The 24767-nt window shown below is 37.7% G+C and overlaps 2 protein-coding genes across 2 annotated transcripts; both read right to left on the bottom strand.

The window, feature by feature from the left end:
* Positions 1-11051, bottom strand: LOC117324383 (protein-glucosylgalactosylhydroxylysine glucosidase-like). Its single transcript, XM_033880229.1, has 11 exons — positions 10842-11051; positions 10313-10518; positions 8250-8460; positions 7808-7986; positions 7165-7385; positions 6678-6861; positions 4594-4803; positions 4062-4271; positions 3680-3780; positions 1147-1272; positions 1-748 (listed from the first exon to the last, which is right to left on the bottom strand). The coding sequence occupies exons 1-11, from the start codon at positions 10985-10987 to the stop codon at positions 398-400; spliced, it is 2145 nt and encodes a 714-aa protein (XP_033736120.1). The 5' UTR covers positions 10988-11051; the 3' UTR covers positions 1-397.
* Positions 11052-16435: 5384 nt separating this feature from the next.
* On the bottom strand, positions 16436-23978 carry LOC117324382 (protein-glucosylgalactosylhydroxylysine glucosidase-like). Its single transcript, XM_033880227.1, has 8 exons — positions 23797-23978; positions 23172-23392; positions 20511-20694; positions 18786-18995; positions 18332-18541; positions 17858-17958; positions 17558-17683; positions 16436-16828 (listed from the first exon to the last, which is right to left on the bottom strand). The coding sequence occupies exons 1-8, from the start codon at positions 23813-23815 to the stop codon at positions 16478-16480; spliced, it is 1422 nt and encodes a 473-aa protein (XP_033736118.1). The 5' UTR covers positions 23816-23978; the 3' UTR covers positions 16436-16477.
* Between the last annotated feature and the right edge of the window lie 789 nt (positions 23979-24767).

Genomic DNA, 24767 nt, shown 5'->3' with positions numbered 1-24767 from the left:
CACAGTTTTAACCAGTTTATTGCATATCAATATGTTAGTTGGATCAGAAATCGGGCTAGACATGCGTTCGCGCAATCAAAATGAGGTTCAATCCTTAATTACTCACATTACTCAGATTTCGTCTCGTCATGCGAACGTAAAACAAAAGCTCCAGTTGAACATGCTCCTAAACCTGTAATCATTAACGAGTTCAACCCAGAGCTATTTTAATTTATATACTTTATTCATTGCAATTGATGCACTGTGGTATCCGACACATTCATATAACAAGTTGTGCATTTATATGACGTCAGACTTCACACATACACTCGATGTAACATTTGGTCGAAATCACTCGGTTGTCTTGTCGTCACTATTTTCAATTGTTGAAAAAATGGACAATAATCAAGTTATTCGATCAGACAAGCACTAGGTAAGCTTTTCCCCTTGGGTATTGAACCATCACTCCGACAGCAAGTGTCCCTGTCTGTCCAGTAGAAGTCACTGTCACTTTCATGGCGCCCATCGCGTGTTTTGTTTGATGAATGGACATATGAGTTTCCGTGAAATAGAAATCGAATGACCCATCTAGGTAGTCAATTCCAGTCAAATTAAACGTAGAGGCGTCCGGTGGTAACGTTGGGTCAAACTGAAGCCTGTCTTCAAATATTCTGAATCCTCCATAACCGAAAATGAGAGACTGTAAGTATCCGCCTATCCCAGTTAAAAAGTTCCGAGCTCCTCCACCATTCTCAACCTCTGACCAGATCTAAATCACGTCAAAACTGTTTAAATTCATGATGTCGATATACAAATATAGATATCTTTAAGATTTATAGGTTGACAGAGAGCCAGTCATATACATTAAATAGTTATATATCAAAATTGTAAGATATTGGTTCATATAAGTATAGAAATGTATAGTGTTATCAGATATAAGTCGTGTACACTGCCCTCCAAAACATATTTTGGACATTTAGTGTTTAAGTGTTTACCTTGATTCTGTTCAAAAGGTGCAATATATAATAAATAAAAAGTAAAATGTTAATATGTGTTAGTATTTATTATTTCGATATTTACTGACGAAGACTACCTTACTGAATCAATATGGATGAAAGAGAAATGTACGATTGATAATATTATAAAAACTGTTTTTAATAAGCTTACATTGAAGGGAGGAACAACGTTGTTAAATTGTCTCTTGAACAATTTCTCTGCCTTAGTGAGTTCATTAAGTTCCAGCCAGCCAATTGCAAACATTCCCCATGTCATCGCCGGCCCTCCTGGTGTGACCTAATAAAGATATAATCCAAGTTAAATCCAGACAATTGCGTTAACTGAAATATGTATTTCCGTTAACTTATATGTTTATATTATATGACATTGTTCAACCTTTCCGGGAAATAGTTTTGCTCTGGATGAAACTGAATACTAACAAGTGAATAACAATACGTATACATACAATACAGACGCAATGTATTACGAGAACAATATATCCTGTTACCGCGATAGTTCTCTCTCCGATGTCTCACCCAGGAATGAAATGTACACGATTCATTGTAAATATGTCCAGATAGCCAATGTTGTTATGACCACATGAATGTTAAAACATAAATTCCATTCCTTACCACATACTTAGTCCAGATATAGTATTAGTAACTATGTATGATAATCCACCACGCCTACATGCTTAGTATGGATATGGTTTATAATCAGACTTGTACATAACAATTTCTGTTATTCTGGACAGGGATATCCACAATTTTACCGGTGAAGGTTTTCTTACCTCCACCTAGGGTAGAAACAAACTACACGTGTCCTCACCTCAACCTAGGGTTTATACAAACTACACGTGTCCTTACCTCAACCTAGGGTTTATACAAACTACACGTGTCCTCATCTCAACCTAGGGTTTATACAAACTACACGTGTCCTCACCTCAACCTAGGGTTTATACAAACTACACGTGTCCTTACCTCAACCTAGGGTTTATACAAACTACACGTGTCCTCATCTCAACCTAGTGTTTATACAAACTACACATGTCCTCATCTCAACCTAGGGTAGAAACAAACTACACGTGTCCTTATCTCAACCTAGGGTTTATACAAACTACACGTGTCCTCATCTCAACCTAGGGTTTATACAAACTACACGTGTCCTCATCTCAACCTAGGGTTGATGCAAATTACACGTGCCTTTATCACAACCTAGGGTTGAGACAAACTACACGTGCCTTTATCACAACCTAGGGTTGAGACAAACTACACGTGCCTTTATCACAACCTAGGGTTGAGACAAACCACACGTGTCCTTATCTCATCCTAGGGTAGAAACAAATTACACGTGTCCTCATCTCAACCTAGGGTAGAAATAAACTACACGTGTCCTTATCTCATCCTAGGGTTTATACAAACTACACGTGTCCTCATCTCAACCTAGGGTAGAAACAAACTACACGTGTCCTTATCTCAACCTAGGGTTTATACCAACTACACGTGTCCTCATCTCAACCTAGGGCTGATGCAAATTACACGTGCCTTTATCACAACCTAGGGTTGAGACAAACTACACGTGCCTTTATCACAACCTAGGGTTTATACAAACTACACGTGTCCTCATCTCAACCTAGGGTAGAAATAAACTACACGTGTCCTTATCTCAGCCTAGGGTTTATACAAACTACACGTGTCCTCATCTCAACCTAGGGTAGAAATAAACTACACGTGTCCTTATCTCAGCCTAGGGTTTATACAAACTACACGTGTCCTCATCTCAACCTAGGGTTTATACAAACTACACGTGTCCTTATCTCAGCCTAGGGTTTATACAAACTACACGTGTCCTTATCTCAACCTAGGGTTTATACAAACTACACGTGTCCTCATCTCAACCTAGGGTTTATACAAACTACACGTGTCCTCACCTCAACCTAGGGTTTATACAAACTACACGTGTCCTCACCTCAACCTAGGGTTTATACAAACTACACGTGTCCTCATCTCAACCTAGGGTTTATACAAACTACACGTGTCCTCACCTCAACCTAGGGTTTATACAAACTACACATGTCCTCATCTCAACCTAGGGTTTATACAAACTACACGTGTCCTCATCTCAACCTAGGGTTTATACAAACTACACGTGTCCTCATCTCAACCTAGGGTTGATGCAAATTACACGTGCCTTTATCACAACCTAGGGTTGAGACAAACTACACGTGCCTTTATCACAACCTAGGGTTGAGACAAACTACACGTGCCTTTATCACAACCTAGGGTTGAGACAAACCACACGTGTCCTTATCTCATCCTAGGGTAGAAACAAATTACACGTGTCCTCATCTCAACCTAGGGTAGAAATAAACTACACGTGTCCTTATCTCATCCTAGGGTTTATACAAACTACACGTGTCCTCATCTCAACCTAGGGTTGATGCAAATTACACGTGCCTTTATCACAACCTAGGGTTGAGTCAAACTACACGTGCCTTTATCACAACCTAGGGTTGAGACAAACCACACGTGTCCTTATCTCATCCTAGGTTCGACACAAACTACACATGCCCTTTGCACGTTCTCAAAAGATTATGACGTCGCGGCAACAATACAATGGCGCCACGTATTTGGCAGCTTAATCTCCCCCTGGGGTTGAGATACCTCTGCCTCACGCCCCGGGGAGGGGACTTTTTTTTAGTTACCTTTTCATAAATCTCCAAGTCATTTCTCCTAATTTCTTCCGACATATCAGTCACCAAAGGATACCCTAGTAGGACGACGTCTGCTTGTTTGATAATTTCATCTTTAAACAAAATATATGAAATATAGTTTCTTATATACTGAGTAGATATATATGTATGTTACATAACTGAAGGCTGTGCTATGTTAAATTGCAAATTAGAAATTATTTGATTCGTATGGAATGTTTTAGATAAAATAATGCAGATACATGAATGTCGCAAAAAGTCAGTATCGTTGGTGATATACTGTATAAATCCTGTCCTCGATACCAAAACCTTAGAGAGGGAATCTATACAGTACACACGGTCTGAATGTAAAACGTTTTAAGATGAAATGGCCTACCTTGTGTATAACTATCGTACTCCAGGTGCCATTTCCCAGTCGTATTAAAGGGTATATATGTTTTCTTGGCCACCTCCTCAAACTGTGGATCCACCGTCTTATTAATGAGAGAGAGGGCGTACTTGGGTAGGAGGAGACTGATCTTGGCTACACTGTTGGTGTAGACAGAGTTGTTGACTGGGTAGTGGTACTCGTCCGGAGGCATTACGTCTATAACGATCAAAAAGAATATTATCAACACGACTTATTGGTTTTTATCTATTTCTTTATTTTACTCTATTTCTTTATGCTATAAGATCCTTGATATTATGACTTTTATTTTCAAACATTAAAACATTACCAAGAATAATAACGAATTTCCAGACCCCAAATGTGACCATAAGGGCTCAAAGTTGATATGACACTTAGACATTATAGGAAGTAAAGTGAGGTGAGATCAAAACAAATAGAAAACACCAGGATCCTCCTGAAAAACCCCCACTAATTCTGTGAAAATTAAACTTCCCCATATAAAAATTCAAACCGAAACTACCATTTATTTCATAGCGATCCTCATCCGGATTATATGCCATTCGAGACATCCAAAACGAGGCTATATCCGTGATGACGTCAGCTGCACCCTCACTGTCAAGGAAATGTCTGTCTCTAGTCATCATGATGTATTGTTGAAACGCCAGTGCTATATCACCTGTGATGTGTTGTTCGTAATCAGAATATTGTGCCAGAGGACAGACCTCTAGACCTTTAGAAAACGCAAAAATTATAGAATATATATCATAAAATATGTATTTATTGTAGATAAACTTAATCGTTTCAGTTTCTTGATTTGTTTTTGTTTGAAATCTGAAAATGTTATAAAAATTCAAATAATAAAGTAAAGGATAGCGTGGAAACAGTTATAACCTACACGGATAAACAAAACTTCAATTAGTTATAACCTACACGGATAAACAAAACTTCAATTAGTTATAACCTACACGGATAAACAAAACTTCAATTAGTTATAACCTACACAGATAAACAAAACTTCAATTAGTTATAACCTACACGGATAAACGAAACTTCAATTAGTTATAACCTACACGGATAAAAAAAACTTCAATTAGTTATAACCTACACGGATAAACAAAACTTCAATTAGTTATAACCTACACAGATAAACAAAACTTCAATTAGTTATAACCTACACGGATACACAAAACTTCAATTAGTTATAACCTACACGGATAAACAAAACTTCAATTAGTTATAACCTACACAGATAAACGAAACTTCAATTAGTTATAACCTACACGGATAAACAAAACTTCAATTAGTTATAACCTACACAGATAAACGATACTTAAATTAGTTATAACCTACACGGATAAACAAAACTTCAATTAGTTATAACCTACACGGATAAACAAAACTTCAATTAGTTATAACCTACACGGATAAACAAAACTTCAATTAGTTATAACCTACACGGATAAACAAAACTTCAATTAGTTATAACCTACAAGGATAAACGAAACTTCAATAAGTTATAACCTACACGGATAAACGAAACTTCAATTAGTTATAACCTACACAGATAAACAAAACTTCAATTAGTTATAACCTACACGGATAAACGAAACTTCAATTAGTTATAACCTACAAGGATAAACAAAACTTCAATTAGTTATAACCTACACGGATAAACGAAACTTCAATTAGTTATAACCTACACAGATAAACGAAACTTCAATTAGTTATAGCCTACACGGATAAACGAACCTTCAATAAGTTATAACCTACACGGATAAACGAAACTTTAATTAGTTATAACCTACACGGATAAACAAAACTTCAATTAGTTATAACCTACACGGATAAACAAAACTTCAAGTAGTTATAACCTACACGGATAAACGAAACTTCAATTAGTTATAACCTTCACGGATAAAACGATACTTCAATTAGTTATAACCTACACGGATAAACAAAACTTCAATTAGTTATAACCTACACGGATAAACAAAACTTCAATTAGTTATAACCTACACGGATAAACGAAACTTCAATTAGTTATAACCTACACGGATAAACGAACCTTCAATAAGTTATAACCTACACGGATAAACGAAACTTTAATTAGTTATAACCTACACGGATAAACAAAACTTCAATTAGTTATAACCTACACGGATAAACAAAACTTCAAGTAGTTATAACCTACACGGATAAACGAAACTTCAATTAGTTATAACCTTCACGGATAAAACGATACTTCAATTAGTTATAACCTACACGGATTAACAAAACTTCAATTAGTTATAACCTACACGGATAAACAAAACTTCAATTAGTTATAACCTACACGGATAAACGAAACTTCAATTAGTTATAACCTACACGGATAAACGATACTTCAATTAGTTATAACCTACACGGATAAACAAAACTTCAATTAGTTATAACCTACACGGATAAACAAAACTTCAATTAGTTATAACCTACACGGATAAACGATACTTCAATTAACGTTTAAAACGTAAAGATGTGATTCACCAAACTAGAATCATGAATTAAAACGACATGTGTATATATATACGTGTATTATATCGGATATTCACTGTTCTCAGTATTTACCGGTATATGCGCTCTCCCAGGGGTACATCGCTCCGTCATAACCTCTCATACTTGCAATTTGTTTAGCAGATGCATGTTTAGCTATTCGCGTCTGGACTATTTTCTTTGCCCTTTCTCTTTGTAATGCAAGAACTGGAGGGAACATCCACGTCTCTTGGTCCCAGAAGATATGGCCTTGGTAGTCCTTAATGCAAACAACTACTAAATTAGATATATACAGTGCCTTGAACACATTGGGGATCGGTTACAAATCTTAGTAAATTGACTTTCATACCGGTTCGATTTCCATCCATTAGTTACATCATTGGGAATAGTTTTCCTTTTTTGTTCAGCGTTAAAGTTGAAGTATAAATTTTTCATCTACGAACAAATATATACAAAGTATGTTTCCAACGATGTACGTCTTTAAAGTGCCAAAAGAAACTTGAGAAACCGCTTTTGAAAATGACACTTTATTTCATGTTTGTTAAAGTAATTCAAAGTATACCTTATGTAAAGCACCGTGCGCTAGCCCCCCTGGTGATATTCCAAAGAAAGTTCCCGTACTCTCATCCCGAGGAATCTCACTAAGTAGATAATACAGGGCTGCGTAATTAATTCTACTGATTTCAATAGAAGAGTCGATATCTATCCTTCCATTACGCCAGATCTCTTCCCATTTCTCCTGGTGAGAGCTCGTCATCGTCCCGTTAAAGAAATAATCAATACCTGAACGTTACAAGAAAATAAAAAAAGATCAGTATTCAATTATGGAAAAGCGATCCATAGTAACAGGTATTATATTATAATATATCTTATCATACGATACATTTTCAAAAGTATTGAAAAAGTATTTGAAAGTATTGTTTTCTTGCTGATATGACATAGCACAACTGATTGAACTTATCAATTCCAACGTAGACGTGTACTGTTTGTGTTAAGATAAAATTAATATGGTATGTACTTCGGCATTTTGATATAATAACGTAATCATCAAATTAAATAAAAGGGTGTTTATAGCCCCTTCTATGCCTTAATATTTAATATTGGCCAGTTAAGTTTTTCCTTACGTTTCTTTCAATGCTTCACACTATTGGCCACTATTATCACTGATGAACTAGTGCGTCTTAATTTGAAAATGAAGGCCTTACCCTGCTGGAAAGACTCAATCGTATTCTTCAAATTTGATTCCACGCATGTCTGGAACAGATATTTGACATTTCCACCAGACTCCACCGTTATATAATCTGGTACCAAGGTCGACAAAGCTACAAGCTCTTTCTTGTCATCGATATCATACTCAGGTTCATTCGTTGAGCCATAATCCATTCTGGTAAGACCGTAGAAATCATATACAGTGTATTTTACCATGGTTAGTTTTTTGTCGTTAACTTATATCTTGAATAAAAGAAGTCGGTCTTTGAAACTTTTTTCATGTGAACCAGAAGTTATTTATTGTTATGTATTTCATAGAGACTATCAAAATTGGTATAAATCGAAATGAATAACTTTACAATACCACTCCAATGGACTGAAAAAGACAAGGATGGAAATGCTATGCTAATGATTGCCATCTCGAAATCACTGCCTTACCTGAATTGGTTTAAAATATGTTTGTCCACAGTCTGGAATGACACGTCTTCACTGGGAGGACCGATGTTCTGAGACAGGTTCAAATAGACAGGTAGACTGCCGTTGTTGACCACGGAGATCTCTGTAACTAGCAGTCGGTTCATCCACTGGTGGGCATACATGCTCAATTCTACTCTGACGTCATCAGATGTATATTCTTCAACGTACATACCTGCAAACACGTCCATAACAGGTAAAATATAGAAAGATATCGAAATCGTATGTGCTCATTTTTGTAAAAAAAAAAACATGTACGAAAGAATCCAATATTAACATTAACATTAAACTTTAATGATCATCATCATTTTCGATAGTTCAATTTCATTTTTCGGTTTTACTAAAACGTTTGAAGCAAACATATGTGTTTTCGGTGCAAACACATTTAAATGAACAGCGTTGATTTATATCAAACTTCCCTCCCCTGCTCTGCTATCTACTCTCCATTACAGTATACGGTAACTGAGAGAAGAAGACAAATGCCCGTTTTATTGTACAGGATAAGTAATGTTTCAGTCGTTAGACACTCCCACTCACTCTGATTGGCAGGTTATCCATTTCGTATCTGCGTTAATATATTGATACCATCCCGTGTAAAACGGGACTATCAATTGCATTCGAAATCCCATATCAAACGGGTTTAAATGCCAACACTTAGACAAGGAATGAAAGTATGAAGAAAGAATACAATGGAAACTCAATACACGTCATTGTTTAAAAAAGAAATTCTTATTTGTATTGTCTTTTAAATCAAAATTTACAAATTAAGTTGAGAGATATTTAATTAAAATGGATTTGAGTAAATATCATATCAAATGTATTTTTACAATTTTATTATAGTGATAGAAAGCGAATTAAAAAGCAATAACGAAATAAAAAGGAAAAACAAGGTCAGTATATTGAGGGAGGATGGAATCTCAGTAACTAATCAATTAGAATGAGATAGTGGATGATAGAGAGGAAGAACTTCTCAATAACCAGTCAATCGGAAGGCTGAACAAGTGCATTTTATATATGCTTACATCAACACGGCCCATCAATCGGTGTGATTATTTAATCGCACGTTATATCAAAGAAAGTTTTAATAATAGATTATCTAATAAATAAGTATAGATCGATTGATTGATGATGTGATGTAGCACCTGAAGAATATGATATTTTTTGAAAATAGCATATGTTGATTGGCAATGAAGAAAGGATATCTTAATTGGCAATGAAGAAAGTATATCTTGATTGGCAATGAAGAAAGTATATTTGTATAAGCCATGAAGATATTACATCTTGATTGGCCATGAAGATATTATATCTTAATTGACTATGAAGATAGTATATCTTGATTGACTATGAAGCTATTATATCTTGATTGGCCATGAAGATAGTATATCTTGATTGGCCATGAAGATATTATATCTTGATTGGCCATGAAGATAGAATATCTTAGTTGGCCATGAAGATAGTATATCTTGATTGGTCATGAAGTAATATATATCTTGATTGGCCATGAAGATATTATATCTTAATTGACTATGAAGCTATTCTATCTTGATTGACCATGAAGATAGTATATTTTGATTGGCCATGAAGATAGTATATCTTAATTGGCCATGAAGATATATCTTGATTGGCCATGAAGATGGTATATCTTGATTGGCCATGAAGATAGTAAATCTTGATTGGCCATGAAGAGAGTAATCTTGAGTGGCCATGAAAAGAGTACATCTTGATTGGCCATGAAGATATTATATCTTGATTGGCCATGAAGAGAGTATATCTTGATTGGCCATGAAGTTAGTATATCTTCATTGGTCATGGAAATATTATATCTTGATTGGCCATGAAGATATTATATCTTGATTGGCCATGAATATATTATATCTTGATTGGCCATGAAAATATGTCTTAATTGGCCATGAAGATATTATATCTTGATTGGACATGAAGCAAGTATATCTTCATTAATCATGAAGACATTATATCTTAATTTGCCATGAAGATATTATATCTTGATTTGCCATGAAGCACTCTACCTCTGCCGGCGTCAAGCGAGTACTTCCGGTCTTTTACAGGGAAGGAGAAATCGGTGATGTTGATGGAGGCTGTAGACCGTAGTCTGGCCCTGTGGCTCGTGCCGTTAGGGCCATTGTATACTCCGTCCACATACATGGTGTCGCTGTGGACTAGTGTTGCTATGTAACCGTTACCAATGGTCGGCATGGAGGCAGCATCAGGTAAACTGGGTTCAAAAATAGTAATTTGATTGATATGTTAAATGAGTCGGCATATGTTTCATTTAAAGAAAACTAATTCTCTACTATAGAGTTATACAAGCTGATTCTCTAAACACGTGTATATATAATGATGGAATAAGGACAACATAGTTCAATATTTCCTTTGGTGTTTGCTGGATGATTTTCTCGAAGTCAGTCTGTGTATTGATACTATCGGAATACATGATCTTTAGTACTATAATACTCACTCTTAACTTTCCTTATGGTTGTCAAAATTGCGAATAAATGGATAAGGTAATAGGGAAAAAAACACATTTCAAAAAGTTACCCGTCAACCGATAACACAGTGACATCCTGGTCAAGGAAAGACGGGTACGGTCGTTTATTTTCCTTGATCTTCACTGTCAAAGGTCCATGGAACAACGTGACAAGGTTGTCATGGTGATCGGCATCTTTTGTATTGTGGGTAATCATGCCTAGGCTTACACTGACATCTAAGCTGACCAATATCAGTACAGTCAACACCACTCGCTGGTGAAGGCTATGCATGATATCTGCATAAATAATAACATCATATTAGTAACTGTGTCGACTTAAAATCTAAACAGGCAAATCGTAAACTGAATACACCATCATCATAGTCAAAACATATTCTCAATTACTATTTCAAAGAGAGATATTTTGTATCTTATTGTACCTATACTAACTTCCCGTTTGATACTAAACAAAAATTTGTATACCTACTTCCAAGTCCTGTGTTCTGCTTTACCTACAGTTTACTGATTAAGAGGTGTTATTGACGGAGATTTCCCAGCTCTCTCTAGGTATGCTGACTCCAGCTTTCTCTAGGTATTCTAACTCCTGTTCTCCGTAGGTATGCTAACTCCAGTTCTCCGTAGGTATGCTGGCTCCAGTCCTCCCTATGTATGCCAACCTTGAATCGCGAGCATCGTCCTTGTTTACAAAGTCATTCTGTTTAACTTAGATCAATGTATAGCGAGTCATTTGACTTTTGAAAAGCACATGGTCATTTAACTGTTTGGTAATTAAGCTACTGTGAACTGGTTTGTACTCATATGATATTGTGATCACTACGCCTGATAGCCAATATTCCTAGATAAAAACTAACTAAATAACTAAATTGGTGTATGCGCCAAAACTAACAAAAGCAATATATCATATACACTTAGGAACCAATTTGTCAGAAGCCAGTAACAATAAATGCTTTACAAATGTAGAAGTTACATCATCATATAGTCCACGTCACTAGAACTTAGAAAGTATGTGAATAGTCTTGGCGATACTAAGAGTGCCCCTCGTTTGTATTCACATGAGCTTCATCGTTGCTTAACCAATGATTCACACAAGTCACTCGAAGTGCATCGAAGGTAAACGACAAAATAAAGAATGTCCCGCATTATATTAGTATATAAGCACACAACCATATATACATTACCACTGTGTACGGTGACTTGATATTTAACATGTAGTGTATTATGTCCGTGAATGTTGACGCTATAGTATATTATGTCCGAGAATGTTGACGCTGTAGTGTATTATGTCCGTGAATGTTGACGCTGTAGTGTATTACGTCCGTGAATGTTGACGCTGTAGTGTATTATGTCCGTGAATGTTGGCGCTGTAGTGTATTATGTCCGTGAATGTTGACGCTGTAGTGTATTATGTCCGTGAATGTTGACGCTGTAGTATATTATGTCCGTGAATGTTGACGCTGTAGTGTATTATGTCCGAGAATGTTGACGCTGTAGTGTATTACGTCCGTGAATGTTGACGCTGTAGTGTATTACGTCCGAGAATGTTGACGCTGTAGTGTATTACGTCCGTGAATGTTGACGCTGTGGTATATTATGTCCGTGAATGTTGACGCTGTAGTGTATTACGTCCGTGAATGTTGACGCTGTAGTGTATTATATCCGTGAATGTTGACGCTGTATTCTCCCACCTTTCACTGATTTGTCTCCCGTTTTGAGTGTACAAGATTTCTCTGTCTTTTTAGCGCGTGCAATCTGTCATACCCTAGGGTGTGACAGATTTCACGCGCTCACTTTCTGCACCGGAAGTACTACCGGAACTACTTTTTTTGTTTACATTACGTCGTCTGCTACGTCAACAAACAAATTGTGTACACAATAATACAAAAATCCCCAGTCTCTAAACAACTACAGACAACTGAACAGTTTCCAAAAACAAAAAATGTCTGCCATTCTTTCAAATACAAATGAATCTCCCAACTGTAGGCCTACAACTGAAACTGAGAGCACAAGTGCGCCTACCTGCACCGATCGCGACAAAATTGTTCAACTGTCACAAGTAAAAAGATCGCACAACAGCATTTCCTTGTGCCCAACTCCGTCCGATGTCACAAGATCGGTGTTTTATGGATCCACAATCAGTGGGGGAAAATTTAACATCCATTTCCACAGCCATAATGACAACGCAAAGTCGATTTCAAAGCGACCTCGTGTGATTTACTCCGAGTCGGACAGTGATGAGTGAGTGACGTCACCCCACGTGAAATGGATGAATGGAAATGTGTGTATATTTCCCGCGTTTTTTTTTACATGTGTACTTGTTTACAAACAGACGGAGATCGCCGATGGGAAAACACATAAAGAAAAGAGGTGGGAGAAAAATAATCATTCCCTACTTTGAGGGTGTAACAAAGAAATCTCAACCTTCGGGGGAGATTCTTGAATGTCCAAACCCTCGGCAAGCCTCGGGTTGGACATTCAAGAATCTCCCCCTCAGGTTGAGATTTCTCTGTCACACCCTCAAGGTAGGGAAAGATTCTATTAGTGTATTATATTCGTGAATGTTGACGCTGTAGTGTATTATATTCGTGAATGTTGACGCTGTAGTGTATTATATTCGTGAATGTTGACGCTGTAGTGTATTATGTCCGTGAATATTGACGCCAGTAGTATATTATGTCCGAGAATGTTGACGCTGTAGTGTATTATGTCCGTGAATATTGACGCCAGTAGTATATTATGTCCGAGAATGTTGACGCTGTAGTGTATTATGTCCGTGAATATTGACGCCAGTAGTATATTATGTCCGAGAATGTTGACGCTGTAGTGTATTATGTCCGTGAATATTGACGCCAGTAGTATATTATGTCCGAGAATGTTGACGCTGTAGTGTATTATGTCCGTGAATGTTGACGCTGTAGTGTATTATGTCCGTGAATGTTGACGCTGTAGTGTATTATGTCCGTGAATGTTGACGCTGTAGTATATTATGTCCGTGAATGTTGACGCTGTAGTATATTATGTCCGTGAATGTTGACGCTGTAGTATATTATGTCCGTGAATGTTGACGCTGTAGTATATTATGTCCGAGAATGTTGACGCTGTAGTGTATTATGTCCGAGAATGTTGACGCTGTAGTATATTATGTCCGAGAATGTTGACGCTGTAGTATATTATGTCCGTGAATGTTGACGCTGTAGTGTATTATGTCCGAGAATGTTGACGCTGTAGTGTATTATGTCCGAGAATGTTGACGCTGTAGTATATTATGTCCGTGAATGTTGACGCTGTAGTATATTATGTCCGAGAATGTTGACGCTGTAGTATATTATGTCCGAGAATGTTGACGCTGTAGTGTATTATGTCCGTGAATATTGACGCCAGTAGTGTATTATGTCCGTGAATGTTGACGCTGTAGTATATTATGTCCGAGAATGTTGACGCTGTAGTATATTATGTCCGAGAATGTTGACGCCAGTAGTGTATTATGTCCGTGAATGTTGACGCTGTAGTATATTATGTCCGTGAATGTTGACGCTGTAGTGTATTATGTCCGAGAATGTTGACGCTGTAGTGTATTATGTCCGAGAATGTTGACGCTGTAGTGTATTATGTCCGTGAATGTTGACGCTGTAGTGTATTATGTCCGAGAATGTTGACGCTGTAGTATATTATGTCCGTGAATGTTGACGCTGTAGTGTATTATGTCCGAGAATGTTGACGCTGTAGTGTATTATGTCCGAGAATGTTGACGCTGTAGTGTATTATGTCCGAGAATATTGACGCTGTGGTGTATTATATCCGTGAATGTTGACGCTGTAGTGTATTATGTCCGAGAATGTTGACGCTGTAGTGTATTATGTCCGAGAATGTTGACGCTGTAGTGTATTATGTCCGAGAATATTGACGCTGTGGTGTATTATATCCGTGAATGTTGACGCTGTAGTGTATTATGTCCGAGAATGTTGACGCTGTAGTATATTATGTCCGAGAATGTTGACGCTGTAGTGTATTATGTCCGTGAATATTGACGCCAGTAGTGTATTATGTCCGTGAATGTTGACGCTGTAGTATATTATGTCCGAGAATGTTGACGCTGTAGTATATTATGTCCGAGAATGTTGACGCCAGTAGTGTATTATGTCCGTGAATGTTGACGCTGTAGTATATTATGTCCGTGAATGTTGACGCTGTAGTGTATTATGTCCGAGAATGTTGACGCTGTAGTGTATTATGTCCGAGAATGTTGACGCTGTAGTGTATTATGTCCGAGAATGTTGACGCTGTAGTGTATTATGTCCGAGAATGTTGACGCTGTAGTATATTATGTCCGAGAATGTTGACGCTGTAGTATATTATGTCCGTGAATGTTGACGCTGTAGTGTATTATGTCCGTGAATGTTGACGCTGTAGTGTATTATGTCCGTGAATGTTGACGCTGTAGTGTATTATGTCCGAGAATGTTGACGCCAGTAGTGTATTATGTCCGAGAATGTTGACGCTGTAGTGTATTATGTCCGAGAATGTTGACGCTGTAGTGTATTATATCCGTGAATGTTGACGCTGTAGTGTATTATGTCCGAGAATGTTGACGCTGTAGTGTATTATATCCGTGAATGTTGACGCTGTAGTGTATTATGTCCGAGAATGTTGACGCTGTAGTATATTATGTCCGTGAATGTTGACGCTGTAGTATATTATGTCCGTGAATGTTGACGCTGTAGTATATTATGTCCGTGAATGTTGACGCTGTAGTATATTATGTCCGTGAATGTTGACGCTGTAGTATATTATGTCCGTGAATGTTGACGCTGTAGTGTATTATATCCGTGAATGTTGTAGTTTACCACGGAGTTGATTTTATGTTGTCATCGTGGTATATCATTGGATTTTGTCCTCGACATGATAAACAATGTATTTTCATACCAGGAGACAATATTGAACAACATCTATAGATAAGTTCAAAATCACAACCTATAAAACATATAGAGCCTGTGGCAGTGCTGTTGTATATTGTAACTTTTATATTGGCATTATGGTGTATTGCTTCATTGAAAGTTTACGTTATGGTAGATTTATACTGGTCATGCCGGTGTTTTTGTATGTCCTTGCTTGCTAACAATTTGGTTTTCTTTATAGAAGAAGTTATACATGAGTGACTATGTTACATAAAATTTTATCGAACGGGTTCAATGTTTTGAAACGCAATGTTAAATAAAATTGAGTGTTGTGTTGCGGTTTTTTTTTATTTTTTTTTTGTTTTTTTTTAATTTTTCATTAAGCTTTATTTACATACGTTGAAGTTTTGAAATTTTGCGTTTCAATGAGTTGAATAGAAACCACCGTTCTGATTCGTCAATACACGTTGTAACAGTATTCTTTTTATCAACAAAATAAATTCAACTGGAACATGTTACCGTCGTAAAAACACTAATACTGTGTACTTAACATATCATCATCACCAATTATGAACGGATGACATTCAGTCTGCGCTGACCGATTTATAAAGAATTATAGTTTAATGTAATGCCGTCAAATTGAATGCGTATTCCAAATGTCTGAAATGGTAGTCTCTAATTGTGTCAAGAAAAGGCCAATCTTAGTAAATAATAAACATTAAAAAGAAATGATAAAAGGAAGCTTTAACATTCCTGAAAAAATATGTATTGCCTACAAATTCTTATTTTTGATATCATACAACCATTAGATATGCTTTAGTTCTGGGATAGTGGACCACCGTCCCGACGTCCAGAGTTTGTGTCTGACCGGTAGAGGCGATAACAACCTTCATACCTCCCTCGGCGGGTGATGTCTGGTTTATCGTCATGTATTGGTCTGAGAATCTGAAGTCAAATGAACCTCCGAGGTAATCAACCCCAGTGAGGTTAAATGAGGTTGTGTTGGGCGGTATACTCGGGTTAAACTGAAGTCTGTCCGGGTATATCCTAAACCCACCATAGCCATATATCAGGGATTGTAGGTACCCTCCAATACCTGTTAAATAGTTCAATCCTCCTTTACTGTCCGCTGGGTTAGACCATATCTAGAATATAATTAAAGCAACAATATATCGGTTTTATTTGATTAGCATATGGTGATATGCGTTATAAACGATATATCTGGGGCCTCCTTATTTAGGTAGAAGTGGAATGTAAACTTTATCAACTGTATCTGTTTAACAACAATTACGAAAGAAGTTATATCAACTTATATAAATCACGCTTGTTGGCCCGGTTGGAAGCACGCTAGGGGTCTTACTGTAGGGAGGAAACCGGAGTACCCGGGAAAAACCACGTGGTCGGGCAGGTGATCCCATACCTTTTCACGCCCGATCGGGGAATCGATCCCCGGTCGCATATGTGAAAGGCAAATGTGTTACTACTGTGCCGCCCGACCACTCTCAAGAAGTGGAATCCATGCCCCAAGGAAGGAAGGAAGGAAGGAAGGAGGCGGGAAAAACCACGTGGTCGGGCAGGTGATCCCATACCTTTTCACGCCCGATCGGGGAATCGATCCCCGGTCGCATATGTGAAAGGCAAATGTGTTACTACTGTGCCGCCCGACCACCCTCAAGAAGTGGAATCCATGCCCCAAGGAAGGAAGGAAGGAAGGCAGGAAGGAAGGAACTCGTAATGGTAATGGCTGGTTGTTGTTACTAACACATGGCTCGTGTTTTGAGAACACGATATTATCTAGATATTACAAATGATGAGACAGAAGACCTTTACCCATCCGATGGAACCCCCTTTGCCTCCAATGTTAATTAACTCACGTTAAATGGACGAACAACTCCCTGTAACTGTTTGTTGAACTGTTGCTCTGCTTTGGCAGTGTTGTTTAATTCCAGCCAGCTTATCGTAAACATTCCCCACGTCATAGATGGTGCTGTGGGTGTTACCTAAAATAAACGTAGCTTTCACATTTACTGAAACATAGTAGAGACAATGAGAACTTTCGCCCTCACTTAATATGCTATGCTAATTACGTTAGTATTTAATCACCCAAAGTAAACCTAGCTTTCATTTATAAAATTCAACTGTTTACAAAGTGCTGTGAATCTAATTATACAAACTTTTTCATAAATTTCCAGATCATTCATCCTTGTTTCCTCGGTAAGGTCAGCCATTAGAGGAAACCCTAGGAGGACTGCGTCTGCCTGTTGTACAGTTGTCCCTGTAAATAATAAAAAAAATATAGAGATTTCTAAGGAAGGACTCTACAACAGCAGTCAAATCAGAACACTCTTGTCAATTAAAACAGAGTACGGATATAATAGAACATTGCTTTTTATGGAGTGCTGATTTTATTCTGTATTTATTTATTTATTTATTTATCTTTTAATTTTGCACAAAACAAAAAACAAAAAAATACTTCTTCTCAACATTACAACTTCAAATGTGTGTCTTATCAGGACAAATTTAAGCAGAACCGTTAATCTTACATTGATAGTTGTTATTGTTTTCACCAGACGTTAAATCTATTTGATATAGTTTATTTGCAGTTGGTAAAGGAATTTGACATATATACCAATATATCTTACACAAACCTTGTTTGTAGCCATCGAACTCAGGATGCCATTTCCCAGTGTCATTAAAAGGTATGTAGGTTTTGTTGGCTGTTTCCTCAAACTGTGGATCCACCGTCTTATTGATGAGAGAGAGGGCGTACTTGGGTAGGAGGAGACTGATCTTGGCTACACTGTTGGTGTAGACAGAGTTGTTGACTGGGTAGTGTGATTTGTCTGGGCCCATCACCTCTAAAGCAAAAATGATCTGTTTGACGTACATTATCTATTCTTACATATTGACTGGCGTTATGTTTTTTTGTTAGCGTATCTAAAGCGATCCAACATAATTGTAATCCGGATCAAGTGCAATGCTACATTGTATATCATTTTGAAACCACAATTTGGTACAGAATGAGTTTCTATGTCAGATTTATAATACTTCATGGAATGGCATTTAGGAAGATATGATTATTTTTTCATGTCTGTTTCATACCATGTATTTTATACTGATCTGTCGTCGTATTATGAGTCATTCGCGACATCCAAAACGAGGCTATATCTGTGATGACGTCAGCTGCACCCTCAGCGTCCAGGAAGTGTGTGTCCCGCGTCATCATGACGTATTGTTGGAACGCCAGGGCTACGTCACCAGTGATATGGTGTTCGTAGTTTAAACATTCAGTTGTCGGACAAACGTTTTGACCTGTAGAAATATATTCCGCACATTTTGTTACTCGTTTAGTTTCGTATGATAAAAGTACTTAAACCAATCGTGTATGAAAAATGATTACAAATCTTTCGTGTGTTATGAGCACAGCGTTATATTCTTTATAAAACCCTTTCCCTAGTGTTAAAATAACCTAATATATGTTTACTACATCTGTCTGCCAAATGTGATCATTCTCTAAATTTATTTCATTGAGATTTTGCTGGCTTCTTGTCAATATGGGTTGGAATTGGAGGGGATAGACTAAGTGATCATGCGGCGAACGTTTCCCTGTTGACAGACTTCCTTCTTTAGATTAGAGCTTGAATATGCTGTTGAAATCAAATAAAGTGAACTGGTTCCTACTTGTGATATAACCCTATGTATGGCGGTTTACCACTTTCCTACTTGTGATATAACCCTATGTATAAGTGAACTGGTTCCTACTTGTGATATAACCCTATGTATAAGTGAACTGATTCCTACTTGTGATATAACCCTATGTATAAGTGAACTGGTTCCTACTTGTGATATAACCCTATGTATAAGTGAACTGATTCCTACTTGTGATATAACCCTATGTATAAGTGAACTGATTCCTACTTGTGATATAACCCTATGTATAAGTGAACTGATTCCTACTTGTGATATAACCCTATGTATAAGTGAACTGATTCCTACTTGTGATATAACCCTATGTATAAGTGAACTGATTCCTACTTGTGATATAACCCTATGTATAAGTGAACTGGTTCCTACTTGTGATATAACCCTATGTATAAGTGAACTGATTCCTACTTGTGATATAACCCTATGTATTGGCGGTTTACCACTTTCCTACTTGTGATATAACCCTATGTATTGGCGGTTTACCACTTTCCTACTTGTGATATAAACCTATGTATAAGTGAACTGATTCCTACTTGTGATATAACCCTATGTATAAGTGAACTGATTCCTACTTGTGATATAACCCTATGTATAAGTGAACTGGTTCCTACTTGTGATATAACCCTATGTATAAGTGAACTGATTCCTACTTGTGATATAACCCTATGTATTGGCGGTTTACCACTTTCCTACTTGTGATATAACCCTATGTATTGGCGGTTTACCACTTTCCTACTTGTGATATAAACCTATGTATAAGTGAACTGATTCCTACTTGTGATATAACCCTATGTATAAGTGAACTGGTTCCTACTTGTGATATAACCCTATGTATAAGTGAACTGGTTCCTACTTGTGATATAACCCTATGTATAAGTGAACTGATTCCTACTTGTGATATAACCCTATGTATTAGTGAACTGGTTCCTACTTGTGATATAACCCTATGTATTAGTGAACTGGTTCCTACTTGTGATATAACCCTATGTATTGGTGGTTTACCACTTTCCTACTTGTGATATAACCCTATGTATAAGTGAACTGGTTCCTACTTGTGATATAACCCTATGTATAAGTGAACTGACTCCTACTTGTGATATAACCCTATGTATGGCGGTTTACCACTGTATGCGCTCTCCCAAGGAAACATAGCTCCCTTGTATCCCATCGATTTGGCGAGGGAATTGGCTGTAGAATGTGCCCTCACTCGGGTTCCCAGGATGGTTTTAGCTTTGCCACTATGAAGAGCAAGCATGGCAGGAAACACCCACGTATCCTGGTCCCAAGATACATGGCCTTTGTAATCCTATGGACAGTGGAAAATGATAATAAAGTAGATCGGAAATAGAACACATGAACATGAACATCATAGGGGTTTAACGTCAATATGAAACCCCTCAAAGTAAGAGATACCAAAACAAAAGGAAAGACAACATTAGGTAATCACAAGACACGAAAACAAACCGATAGACTGGAATTGTGCATAAAATTAATGGTAAGGAATGCTAACATAAACACCCATGTCCCAATTGTCCGACAACGTTATATGATATCCTAACATAAGAATATCCGGCTGTGTATCTATTTTGTGCCGGGGTGTCAGAGATGTCTCAGTTGACTCCATACTATACTTACCCACTGTTATATATACCTGGTACGTATTTATACATTTTATGTCACCATCAAATAGCTTAGTTACGGATAAGTCCAGCTAAGATTGTCTTGTTGTTTTCCGAAATAAAGAGTTCGCGCTACGAAGCGAGAATGATGGTGGCGTGTTGTGATTTTTTCTTACCAATTCCCCGACGCATCCCTCGAATGTAACATGTTAAGGAATCCAAACTGTAGGAAACCAAAACTGCTAAGCAAGTGATCCGTCGCTTTATTTTGATTTTGGCATCGATTTATCATGTAAACTTGATTTGGGTAAGCACGTAGTGTGTGGCAGGCAGCCGCTGTGACTGTGTGATGTGTGTTATGTCCATGGTGTGACCGTATAATCAAAACACTTTGGCTCATCAGCTGTCTTTTTGATTGACACGATTTATACCCAATGAGATGTTACAAAAGCAGATAGTGCGAATATAGAAAACCTATGACTTGAGATTCGATTCACTGTCGTTTAATTTGAACTTAAGGACGAACAGCATCATTGTTCACTTAGTATTGAATGGGATGTGACTTGTTCACTTAGTATTGAATGGGATGTGACTTAGTACCGAGTGGAATTTGACTTAGTATTGAGTGGGATTTGACTTAGTTCCGAGTGGGATATGACTTATCACCAAGTGGGATTTGACTTAGTACAGAGTGGGATATGACTTATCACCAAGGGGGATTTGACTTAGTACCGAGTGGGATATGACTTATCACCAAGTGGGATTTGACTTATCTCCAAGTGGGATGTGACTTAGTACCGAGTGGAATTTGACTTATCACCAAGTGGGATGTGACTTAGAACCGAGTGGGATTTGACTTATCACCAAGTGGGATTTGACTTAGAACCGAGTGGGATTTGACTTATCTCCAAGTGGGATGTGACTTAGTACCGAGTGGAATTTGACTTATCACCAAGTGGGATGTGACTTAGAACCGAGTGGGATTTGACTTATCACCAAGGGGGATTTGACTTAGTACCGAGTGGGATATGACTTATCACCAAGTGGGATTTGACTTAGAACCGAGTGGGATTTGACTTATCTCCAAGTGGGATGTGACTTAGTACCGAGTGGAATTTGACTTATCACCAAGTGGGATGTGACTTAGTACCGAGTGGAATTTGACTTATCACCAAGTGGGATGTGACTTAGAACAGAGTGGGATTTGACTTATCACCAAGTGGGATGTGACTTAGTATTGAGTGGAATTTGCCTTATGTATTGAGTGGGATGTGACTTAGTACCGAGTGGAATTTGACTTATCACCAAGTGGGATGTGACTTAGTACCGAGTGGAATTTGACTTATCACCAAGTGGGATGTGACTTAGAACCGAGTGGGATTTGACTTATCACCAAGTGGGATGTGACTTAGTACCGAGTGGAATTTGACTTATCACCAAGTGGGATGTGACTTAGAACCGAGTGGGATTTGACTTATCACCAAGTGGGATGTGACTTAGAACCGAGTGGGATTTGACTTATCACCAAGTGGGATGTGACTTAGTACCGAGTGGAATTTGCCTTATGTATTGAGTGGGATGTGACTTAGTACCGAGTGGAATTTGACTTAGTATTGAGTGGGATTTGACTTAGTACCGAGTGGGATTTGACTAAGTACCGAGTGGGATTTGACTAAGTACCGAGTGGGATTTGACTTAGTACCGAGTGGGATTTGACTAAGTACCGAGTGGGATTTGACTTAGTATTGAGTGGGATTTGACTAAGTACCGAGTGGGATTTGACTTAGTATTGAGTGGGATTTGACTTAGTACCGAGTGGGATTTGACTAAGTACCGAGTGGGATTTGACTTAGTATTGAGTGGGATTTGACTAAGTACCGAGTGGGATTTGACTTAGTATTGAGTGGGATTTGACTAAGTACCGAGTGGGATTTGACTTAGTATTGAGTGGGATTTGACTTAGTACCGAGTGGGATTTGACTAAGTACCGAGTGGGATTTGACTTAGTATTGAGTGGGATTTGACTTAGTATTACTTAGATATAGCGGTACTGTCGTTTTAGTAAGATTTTTGTTTAGAGCATATTTTTTAGAACAAACCAGTTGTGCCGGAAAAGTGCATTAAAATGGAATTTTAAGAATGAGAGTGAATTTGAATACTGTACATTATGTTTTTCGCCGTATCCCAGTCCTCCAGCAGATATCCCAAAGAATGGCCCGTATGTCTCGTACTGTGGTATCTCACTGAGTAGATAATATAGGGACGCGTAGTTGAGTCTGCTCAACTCTTTGTCTCCGTCTACATCAATCCTTCCATTACGCCACATGCTTTCCCAGTGGTTCACATGAGATGACTCCAGAGTTCCATTTAGAAAATAATCTAGTCCTGCGGATATAGTTTGGTAATTTATATTTATCAACTGTGAAAACTATCTCGCTTTAACGAAGCAGTTGATCTATATCAACTGAAATAAAAGCGTTGAGACTCAGCAAACTTGGGTTGCAATTTTCAAGGCTATTTCGCTATCTTCGCGGATATTAAAATCAACAAAAAACACAGATGCATTGGAACAATGAAATATGGTCCATTTTAGAATATTTGAAAAAATAGAATGTGACATTATAGGATATGACTTATAAACACTTAGCCTGTTGTCTATTGCCTTTTGTTCATACATTGTTGAAGTATTGTCTATGTTATACTACTTCTATTAGCTTTGCTGTGTTAACAATGAAATTTTTTGAAACTGGGAAATAAAACAGCAGCAAACAATTCAGCCAATCACTCACCGAGTCCATAAGAAGCCATGGCTATTAAGGAATCCTGTGCAATTGCTGTGAGAAAAAGATGGCGGGAAGCTTCTAGTGGTCCTACCGTAATGGACTCCGGGACAGGAGACGATATCGACAAGAGATGCGCCGGATCATCGCCGTCCACCTCGGCCTCATTAGCTTCCTCATAGTCTATACTACAGCCATGGGGTCAAATGATATATATTATCGTTATTTTACCGTTATCTTACTACAAAGATATCGCAATAATATGAGATTCATAGAATTTCCTGCGTGTTTTCTTTGTTCTCTTAAATTGTGTATATCTATCTATGATGGCACAACTAACCAAACTGTGAACAATGAAATACGATCTTTAACATAAAATGAAAAATTAATGTATCCTATAGAGCTGTAGCACTACAATGGTGTTTCGAATGTCTCCTAACTCCTGGAGAACTACGCCAATGTCTTATTCATTAACCTGCCTACAAATAAATCCACGTTGAAGTTCGTCCTGTCACTGTAAATAACTACCGGATACCGTTAACTTCGCCCTGTCACTGTAAATACCTACTGGATACCGTTAACTTCGACCTGTCACTGTAAATAGCTACCGGATACCGCTAACATCCTCCTGTCACTATAAATACCTACCGGATACCGTTAACTTCGCCCTGTCACTGTAAATACCTACCGGATACCGTTAACTTAGCCAATTCACTTAAAATACCTACCGGATACCGTTAACTACGTCCTGTCACTGTAAATACCTACCTGATACCGTTAACTTCGCCCTGTCACTGTAAATACCTACCGGATACCGTTAACTTCGCCCTGTCAGTGTAAATACCTACCGGATACCGTTAACGACGCCCTGTCACTGTAAATACCTACCGGATACCGTTAACTTCGCCCTGTCACTGTAAATACCTACCGGATACCGTTAACTTCGCCCTGTCACTGTAAATACCTACCGGATACCGTTA

This window comes from Pecten maximus, chromosome 3, assembly GCF_902652985.1.
Source record: "Pecten maximus chromosome 3, xPecMax1.1, whole genome shotgun sequence".
NCBI classification, from domain to species: Eukaryota; Metazoa; Mollusca; class Bivalvia; order Pectinida; family Pectinidae; genus Pecten; species Pecten maximus.
Note: the sequence above shows the minus strand (reverse complement) of the source record. Positions and strands in the feature narration are given on the sequence as shown.

Coding starts and splice junctions, on each gene's coding strand:
- LOC117324382 (XM_033880227.1), bottom strand. Junction 18,996..20,510: donor TTGGGAGAGCGCATACAGTG/GTAAACCGCCAT, acceptor ATATTTCTACAG/GTCAAAACGTTTGTCCGACA. Junction 18,542..18,785: donor AGATCAGTATAAAATACATG/GTATGAAACAGA, acceptor TTTTTGCTTTAG/AGGTGATGGGCCCAGACAAA.
- LOC117324383 (XM_033880229.1), bottom strand. CDS start 10,987: ATGATTACCCACAATACAAAAGATGCCGATCACCATGACAACCTTGTC. Junction 8,461..10,312: donor CTCGCTTGACGCCGGCAGAG/GTAGAGTGCTTC, acceptor ACGTGTTTGCAG/GTATGTACGTTGAAGAATAT. Junction 6,862..7,164: donor CGCACGGTGCTTTACATAAG/GTATACTTTGAA, acceptor GTTTGCATTAAG/GACTACCAAGGCCATATCTT.